This window comes from Nicotiana tomentosiformis, chromosome 3, assembly GCF_000390325.3.
Source record: "Nicotiana tomentosiformis chromosome 3, ASM39032v3, whole genome shotgun sequence".
In the NCBI taxonomy this organism is placed as follows: domain Eukaryota; kingdom Viridiplantae; phylum Streptophyta; class Magnoliopsida; order Solanales; family Solanaceae; genus Nicotiana; species Nicotiana tomentosiformis.
Window position 1 is genome coordinate 35637377 of NC_090814.1, and position 9934 is coordinate 35647310.

Sequence of the window (9934 nt, forward strand, 5' to 3'; positions counted from 1 at the left end):
TAACGTCCTCACAAGAGATAGCCCACCCGTGTGACCTCATATTAACATCTTTTTATGACCTTCCATGGTACAACGCAACGTAACCAATGACTCCTCCCGAGTCCACACTCGTCCACAAGCTGCAAAAATCTATTCCATCCAACCAACGAACAATTAAAAGACCCTTCAACATACTCAAACTCAAGATGGGTTGCACACAAAGATGATAATAAATCTTTCAAATCCATCAGTAGCTCAATCAAACCTTTCTCGTAAAATTTGAAGTCTCTAAATGCAAGAAGTCGCCACCAATATGAAATGCCCTATGTAGTCCATAATTATCCAAATAGCATAAAACACACCCTGAAATCCGTGGCAATCCTAGCACAAAATCCACAATGTCGTGCCCTTATTTCAGGACTATTTTGCCAAGGTAACCACTTAGTCTCTAAAGCTCATTCTCGATCGGCTGACAATCAAACACTGTGAAACTTACTTAAAATGCTACCTCAAATCATGATATCTCCCTATTACAACTGGATGCATAGAATATAACAACCACGAGCCTCTTCCAGGATTGTCTCCATCGAATCATCAGCACTGTGAATGCAAATCTGTCCTGGAAGTCGCAACACACCATCCACACAAAGGAACACCTCCTTAGCACTACCTCTCTTAACATGTTCCTAAGGATGAGCGAATAAAAACTACCATACCAACAATTCTTACTACGCTCAAACAAGAATGGCCACGCAACAACACAAATGAAAGCTCTACTCAACTCAAAAATACCTAAAATCACGAGTCTATCGACCAGGGCCTGAACATCCATAGCCCAAATGCCTCGCCTCCGATGAAACAATGACAAACACCGAATCATGAACTAAATGATCCTTCTCATAGGCTACTACAACTACAAGGTTAGGCAATCACCCTACAAGTCTGCTCCAACACTCCGTAAAGACTAATGTGTGAGTCATCACAATACATTGTTAAGGCCCCGAACCCATGGGAAACACCAACACTAGGGATGCAATAGATGGCATCTCATCCGTAAAGCAATAATAGTAGTATGATCTTTTAATACGGGGAAAGACATCCCGCACCACATCTATATCATCATCAAAGCTCGTGTGCCCACCGATATCGTGTACTCAAAATCACATACAATGAGTAGGAAGGAACTGAAGATATAGGCTTTGGATGGAGACAAAGTCGCATGATAAGAAATCAAAAAGGATAAAGTTGCCTAAATCCCTATAACTTCTCGAAGATAAGTGTAGATGACTCCGTACCAATCCTCAAGACTCTGCTAGGTCTACTCATGACTCATGAGACCTATGCAACCTAGTGCTGTAATACCAACTTGTCACGATCCAAACTCCCACCAGAGCTGTGACGTCACCTAACACTGCTTGATAGGCAAGCCAACAAATTCACTATAACAAAAACTCAAATAAAAGAACTTAATAATCTCAACAGTAGAACAATCATAAAAATATCTGAAAGTAGCAACAATAATGCAACTATAACCAACCTATGATCTGGTGTAACCGAGTACATTACCACTACATAATCTCAAAATGCAAAGTTAAATCCTCAATACAAAATTGTCTAGATGATAAAACAATGATAACAGAGATAAGAAAAAGATGCCTTCATGGTATGCGAATGACATATCAGCTACCTCGCAGTCTCCATAAGCTAGAACCATTGCGAACTCTAGCAATCACCAACACTACATGGATCTATACATAAAGTGTATAGTACAGTAGAAGTACAACCGACCCCATGCACTCAATAACAAACCTAACCTCGGGCTGAAAGGAGTACCGAGCTAGGATGAAGGTCAGTGTCCAATACCAATAATAAATAACAACACATGATATAATGATGAAGGTAAAAGAAAGTAACTCAAGAAATATCATGTTCACCTCGTTCACAAATACGAAAAAATTAGACATGCTTTCCAAGTATAATGATCAAAGACCAATATTATCATCAAAATCACCAAAAATATGAGTTAACCAAGAGAACTTTGATTCCCAAAGTTTCAACAACCGGTACGACATTTTAGTAACGATCTAGCAAGAGGAAAGTACATCTCAATGACTACATGTCAAATGTACATATCAAGTCATTAATATCATAAATAAGCGATCATTTATAGTCATACTCATCATGCTCACGGTGCTTGATACAAGTGACCCTCACCATCACACACACAACCACACTCAGCACTGTACATGTGCCTATCACAATGCTCCTTACTAAAGCACATATATTACCTAGTGCCTGCGCTCGCTGTGAATACTAGACTCTGGAGGGGTGGGTCCTTGCCCAAGAACTAATCGGACATAAATTGATGATCAATATAACCATTACGGCGTGCAACTCGGTCAAAATATCAGTATGTTACGGTGTGCAACCCGATCTAAATATAAATGTAATGACCTGGCCAAACTTTTTGAGTGTTTTATCCACATTTTATCTATTTATGCCTTAAATATGTGTGTTTGTGGTTAAGTGATTTGTCGGAGTTGTTGGTTTAGTTTCTGTAAAGATTTGGTGTGAATTGGCGCACTTAGTCTCAAGTTGGATGCATAAGTTATAAGAGTTAACCGGACTTTGACTTTTTTGTAGACGACCCCGGAATGGTGTTTTGGAGGTTTCAATAGATTCATATGGTGGTTTTGGACTTAGGCATATGTCTGGATTTGGATTTGGAGGTTCCTAGGTTATTTTTGCTTGAATTGGCAAAAGTTGGAAAGTTGAAAGTTTGGAAGGTTGATAGGTTTCACCGAGGGTTGACTTTGATGGTATCTGGTTTGGCCTGTGGTTTTGGTAGATGGAATATGTTCTTTGTATCACTTGGGAGTTGCATGCAAATCTTGAGGTTATTCCGAGTTGTTTAGGCTTGTTCGGCGTAAGTTTTGAACTCGAAAATTTTGATTAGTTCCTTAGATTTGAATTTAGGTGCTATTCGTGATTTTGATGTTGTTTGGTGTGATTTTAGGCCTTGATTAGGTCTGTGTTATGTTTTAGGATTGGTGGCGTGATTGGACAGGGTCTTAGGGGCCTCGGGTGTGTTTCAGATGGATTTCAGACCATTTTACCATGTTTTGGATTGCTAGTTTCTGATGTTTGGCTTTGTTCATCGCGATTGCGACAAGGCTGTCATGTTTGTAGAAGGAAATTTGATGGAAGGTGTGTTTTTTTCATCTCATTCGCAGAGGGGAGATCGTGTTTGTAGAGCTAGGGGAGGCTGTGGCCTTCGCAATCGCGAGTTGGGTGTCGCGTTCGTGTAGAAGTGGGGTCATGTTAGGGCGTTAGGCTTTTAACCTTCACGATCGCAATGGATATGTCAGGGCATATCCTAAGTTCTCTATTTTCAAGGGTTTGAGTCAATTTAACATATTTTAAGATATATCGCTCGAATTTGGGCGATTTTGGAGGGGATTTTCACGATTCGGATTGAGGATTTTAGTAGAAACTTTTCTAAAGTAAAAATTGATGATTTGAGGGTCGATTTTAGGTTGTATTTGGATAAAACACATATATATTTGGACTCGTATTGGAATGGATGTTCGAAATTTGTGAGTTCGGTCAGGATTCGAGATGCGGTCCCACGATTGACCTTTAGGGTTAACATTGCAGAATTGATTGTAGATCTTTGCTTTATCATGTGGAATTATTTTCTATGACCATTATTGATGATATTATGTTATTTTGGCTAGATTTGTACCGTCTAGAAGTTGATTCACGCGGGAAAGGATTCTTAGAGTACTGATTTGCCTTGCTTGAGGTAAGTATCTAACCTAAAATTAGTTGAGACACTAGTTGCCTGAGCTATATATGATAGTTACGTGCTATGGTTGGCACACATGTGCTGGGTTGAGCTCATGTGCGTGCACGGGTATTATTGATGCTCGGGGTAGTTATTAGGCTATTATATGCCTTGAGTCGGTTGCTAAGCTTAATGTTGTGACATTTCTTATATTTGTACCCTATTGTGAGCTATTTGAGCCATATTTGAGGTTACACAAAGGTTAATATCCCGATTGAACCTGATAATTGACACTTTCGTGATGTATTTGCCTAATTCGAGCTATGCTAACACACTTTGCACATGCTTACACCTTAGCATGTCACTTATACCAGTCCAAAAGGATGAAATTTGATGATCATTGATCATGTACATATATTCTTGTATATCTACTTTTCATGTGATATGGATTGGACTGGTAGCTTGTGACCACACTATGCGGATTGTGATATTGAGCACATGACCACACCGTGAAGATTGTGCTATAAGCACGTGAACACGCCGTGCAGATTGTTATATTAAGCTTGTGCCCACGCCAAGCGGATCCAGATATTGATACTTATGACACGTGAATATGTCGTGCGGTTGATATTTATGGCACGTGACTACATCGTGCAACATGTGGATATGGATCCATCCCTCTATGGTCACCCTCTCATGTGCCTTCTTGATCATGTACACGTTATTTGAGGAACACTAAGAAGTGGTTTAGTTCAGATATTGAAATTCTGAGGAAAAGGTGGCCAGTGTTTGATTCGGTTATTGCATTTCATCTTTACTTGCAATTTCCTTGGTTGTTTGCATATCTTCATTTAATGTGTGCACCAAGGTTGTTTCTATCTTCATGACTTTATCATATTATTGTTATGTACTTATTGGAATTGTGAACTGTATAGGTGATTAGCAAGCATCATTTATAATTCTTGCTTATATTACCTCACTGAGGTTAGTTATGACACTTGCTAAGTACATAGGGTCGGTTGTACTCATACTACACTCTGAACATAATTGTGCAGATCCAGGTGTTGAACCGAGCCACTAGTAGTTGAGGCTTGTAATCGCGAGACTCTACTAAACTTGCACATGACTCGTAATACATATGAACCTAGGGGTCTGATACAACCTTTTCATGACCCAAAACCACAACCAGTTGTGATGGCACGTAACACACTTGCTAGGCAAGCCTGCCATAACAATAAAGAACAAAAATAACAGAATTTATTGCAGTCTTGGCATCTCTTTTCATTTGCGACTATTGTCTTGTATTCAAACAGTATTGTTATTTGTCATTTTTGACTTGTATTTTCTGGTTATAGAGCTCATATCTTTGTATTTACAAATTTTGGGGAATTTATTATGTATTGACGCTATTATGTTATGTTGATGGTTATAGACTTGTATTATTTTCGTCATTTCTATTATTATGATTCGTTATTATTTTGTTCGGCTTACCAAGCAAGTTCATTAGGTGCTATCGCCGCCAATTAGGGGTTTTGGGTCGTGGAAAGTTGGTATCAAAGGCCTACGTTCATAGGTTCTACAGGTCATGTTCAAGTTTAGTAAAGTCTTGCGGATCGGTACGGAGATGTCTGTAATTATCTTCAGGAGACTACCGAGCTGTTAGGAAAAACTTGACTTTCTAGCATTCTTGTCGTGCAGATTTGTTAAAGTTTGAACCTTTACTCTTCTATTCTCTCACATATTATGAGGACACATTTAGCCGGTCCGGCGAGCAGGCACCACTACCACAAGTCTGGGTTGCAAGAGGCCGGGGCCGGGCAAAGCTCGCACTGTAGCTAGAGATGTACTTGTGGAGCTACCAATTGCCCCAATGGAGGAGTGAGTTCAGGATACAGTTGAGTTGGTGGGACCAACTAAGACAGTGACAATACCTATTATTATACCTAAATATCAGGAAGCCTTGGCATAGATCTTGATTATGTGCATGAGCTTGGCTCAGGCAGGGTACGGTACCATTTACACCAGCTAACTCACAAGATAGGGTAGGATCCTAGACTCCTGCCGCCCGTACACCGGAGTAGAAAACTCAGCTAGTTGATGTTGCTCGGGCTGAGGTTCATCCATCTATGAATAATGAGGAGTAGAAGAGGTAGGACCTATTTAAGATGCTAGATCCTCCTGAGTTCAGTGGAGGAGAGTTAAAGGATGCTTAGAATTTTTAGGATTGGTGTCACCTGATTCTTCACCCAGCGGGTATTATGGACAGCAATGGAGTTTCCTTTACTACTTGTCAGCTGACAGGAGCAGCCTAAAGATTGTGGTATACACCTATGAGTTCGGCAGACCAGCTGGCGCAACCCCACATACATGGCATCAATTCTCAATTCTCTTCTTAGAGAAGTTTGTCCTACAAACTCGCAGAGAGGAGTTGTCTAGGGAGTTTAAGTAGCTATGCCAGGGAGATATGATTCTGACCCAGTACAAGATGAGATTCACAAAATTGGCACGTCATGCAGTATGGTTGGTTGCAATTGAGAGGGAAAAGATCAGATGGTTCATTGATGGCATCATCTATGATCTACATTATAGTTTGTCTCGAGATGCATAGACAGATGTTAGGTTTGACCATATGGTTGAGATTTCTAAGCACTTGGAGCATGTTTGTAGGCTTGAGCGAGAGGAGCGGGAGGGCATGAGGCCCCGTGGTTCAGGTGGTTTTTGTGGTGCTTCGTCTGGAGGCCAGTCATACTACATTAGAGGTCATCCTTTTAGGCCCGCTCAGGCAGCTCATCAGATTCCTTGTGGTTCATCAGTTAGATAAAGATCATACCGTGCTCGACCAATTCAGTCATCATTCTGTGCACTGCCAGCACAGCGTTCTTACCATGCTTCATTTGTTTAGAGTTCCACAAGGGTTGCATCGACTGTGGAGACTGGAGTCATCTCAATAAGGATTGCCCCAGACTTTTGAGTAAGGTCCCACAGCAGAGCTCGCAGCCCTATGATTTCAGCACCAGTAGCTACACCACATGCACAACTAGCTAAGGGTAGGGCTTAGTCAGTTCGAGGTCTCCCTATAGGGGGAGGTCGGTCAGGAGGTGGTCAATCCCATTGCTATGCATTTCCCACCATGCCAAGCAGTTTCTTCTGACGCCATAATCACGAGTATTATTTCAAAGTGCCACTTACTCTTATGTGTCATCCTATTTTTCTCATTATTTGGATTTGCTTCGTGACTTTTTAGATATGCATGTCATATATCTACACCGATAGGTGATTCTATTATGGTGGATCATGTATATCGGTCATGTGTGGTCACCATTGGGAGATATGAGACAAGAGTCGATCTTTTATTGCTTAGTATGATTGATTCTAAGGTGATGTTTTGTATGGATTGGCTATCTGCGTACCATTCCATTCTTGATTGTCATGCCAAGACAATGATGTTGGCAATGCTGGTATTGCTTAAGTTGGAGTGAAGATGTTCCCTTGGTCAAACTCCTAGTAGAGTGATTTCATATTTGGAAGCTCAACAAATGGTTGAGAAGAGGTGTTATGCATATTTGGACTTTGTGAGGGATGTTAGTGCTGATACTCCTACTGTTGAGTTAGTTCTCGTAGTGAGGGAGTTCCCAGATATGTTTCCTGCAGACCTGCCAGGCATGCCACTCGACAAAGATATTGACTTTGGTATTGATTTGGTGTCGGGCACTCAACTCATCTTTTTCCCACCGTATAGCATGGCTCTAGAAGAGCTGAAAGAGCTAATGGAACACTTACAGAAGTTTCTTAATAAGGGTTTCATCAGACCTAGAGTGTTAACTTAGGGTTCATAGGTACTATTTGTGAAGAAGAAGGATGGTTCTATGAGGATATGCATTGACTACAAGAAGTTGAACAAGGTTACTATCAAGAGAAAGTATCCACTATCGTGTATTGATGATTTATTTGATCAGCTTTAGGGTGCTAGGGTATTCTCGAAGATTGATTTGAATTGGGGTACCATAATTTGAAGATCCAGGCTTTTGATAATCCAGAGATGGCTTTTAGGACCCGCTATGGCCACTATAAGTCTCTCGTGATGTTTTTTGGACTGACCAATGCCCCATCAGCTTTTATTCACTTGATGTACAATGTATATCAGCCATATCTTGATTTTTTCATCATAGTTTTCATTGATGATATATTGGTGTATTCTCACAGTTAGAGGATCATGAGCAGCACTTGAGGATCGTGCTCCAAACTTTGAGGGACAAGAAACTATATGCTAAATTCTCCATGTGTGTGTTTTGGTTAGACTCAGTTGAAATCCTATGAGAATAACTACCCAGTGCACGATTTTGAGTTAGCAGTCATTGCTCATGCATTCAAGATTTGCAGGCATTATCATTACGGCATGTCTTGTAAGGTGTTCACAGATCATAGGAGTCTCCAGCACTTATTCAGGCAAAGGGATCTGAACTTGAGGCAATGGAAGTGGTTAGAGATACTAAACGACTATGATATCACCATTCTTTATCATCTGGGGAAGGCCAATGTGGTGTTTGATGCTTTGAGTTGGAAGGCTGCGAGCATGGGGGGTCTTTCTTGTATTCCAGTTGAGGAGAGCTGTTAGCATTGCTTGTATTCTTGCATGTGTTTTATCATGGTCATCCTTGTTTGAGCGTATCTAGGCGCGTTAGTATGATGATCTCCACTTACTTTTCCCAGGGAGGTTACTATTGGTGATGATGGGGTATTGAGGCTACAAGGTCAAATTTGTGTTCCAAATGTAGATGGGTTGCGAGAGTTGATTCTTGAGGATTCCCACAGTTCGCGGGGTTCTATTAATCTGGGGGTCGCGACTATTTACCAAGATTTGAGGCAACACTATTAGTGGAGGAGGATGAAGAAGGATATTTATGAATATGTTGCTTAGTGTTTGAACTGTCAGTATGTGAAGTATGAGCATCAGTGACCTGGTGGGTTTCTTCAGAGCTTGAAATTCTGGAACAGAAGTGGGAGCATATCACAATGGATTTTGTGGTTAGGCTTCCACGGACCTTGAGGAGATTCGATGCAGTGTGGGTCATTGTGGATAGACTGATGAAGTCTGTACACTTTATTCCAGTCATGACCACCTACTTTTTAGAGTAACTGGCTCGGATATATATTCGGGAGATTGTTCGCCTTCATGGCGTGATCGTGTATATTATCTCAGACCGAAGCACGCAGTTTACTTTGCCTTTTGGGGGAACATTATAGCGTGAGTTAGGCACACATGTCGAGCTAAGTACGATTTCATCCCTAAACGTACGGGCAGTTCGAGCGCACTATTCAAATTTTGGAGGACATGTTATGAGCCTATGTCATTGAATTCGAAGGATCATGGGATCAGTTTCAACTGTTAGCAGAGTTTGCCTAGAAGAACATCTATTGGTTGAGTATCCATATGGCCCCGTATGAGGCCTTATATGGGAGTCGATGTCGTTCTCTAGTTTGTTTATTTGAGCTTGGGGAGACTAGGTTGTTGGGCACTGATTTGGTCTGTGATACTTTGGATAAGGTGAAGTTGATTCAGAAGCAACTTCGTATATCGTAGTCCAAGAGAAGAATTATTAAGATAGGAAGGCTCATGATATTACATATATGGTGGGTGAGGAGGTTCTACTCAGAGTTTTGCTCTCATAACCCCCAATGGTCACCACACAAGATCAATATACAGGGTCCACCACAGTAAAATCACACACCGGTGTAGATGCATGAACATGCATAACTAAAGAATCATGAGGCATATCCAAATAACGAGAAAACTATGATCACACATATGAATAAGTGGAACCAAGATCAAATAACACTGTAGCACCTCTGTGGCGCACTGAAACAATACATGTGATCATGACGTCGGAAGAAACTACCTCTGGTCTGGCGGGAAATGTGTAGAAATGGGCATGACCACCACGATTGGCCTCCCTCTCTAAGGAGACCTCTACCCGTACGACCTCCACGCCAAGCTAGCTGAGCTAGCGGTGTAGCGACTGGTGCGGGAGTCATAGTCGGTCCTTCCTCCTAAAATGGACCTCTATAATGATGGGGGCAATACTTCCTCACATGCCCCAACTCCCAACCATCGTAGCAATCTCACACTGGGAATGACTATGGGGCCTGAATCGGAGCCCAAGATCTAGA

General features: G+C 41.3%; 1 protein-coding gene across 1 annotated transcript; it reads left to right on the plus strand.

Moving 5' to 3' along the window:
* Window positions 1–7302: 7302 nt before the first annotated feature.
* LOC138907616 (uncharacterized) lies at window positions 7303–8381 on the plus strand. The gene is made up of 2 exons (XM_070198220.1): window positions 7303–7581; window positions 8064–8381. The coding sequence occupies exons 1-2, from the start codon at window positions 7303–7305 to the stop codon at window positions 8379–8381; spliced, it is 597 nt and encodes a 198-aa protein (XP_070054321.1).
* The last annotated feature ends 1553 nt before the right edge of the window (window positions 8382–9934 follow it).

Bases quoted from the DNA above. Each gene is read 5' to 3' on its own strand.
- LOC138907616 (XM_070198220.1), top strand. From the start codon at position 7,303: ATGGTTGAGAAGAGGTGTTATGCATATTTGGACTTTGTGAGGGATGTT. The intron at 7,582-8,063 runs GTGTTAACTTAG...TGTTTTGGTTAG, and splicing joins AGGGTTTCATCAGACCTAGA to ACTCAGTTGAAATCCTATGA.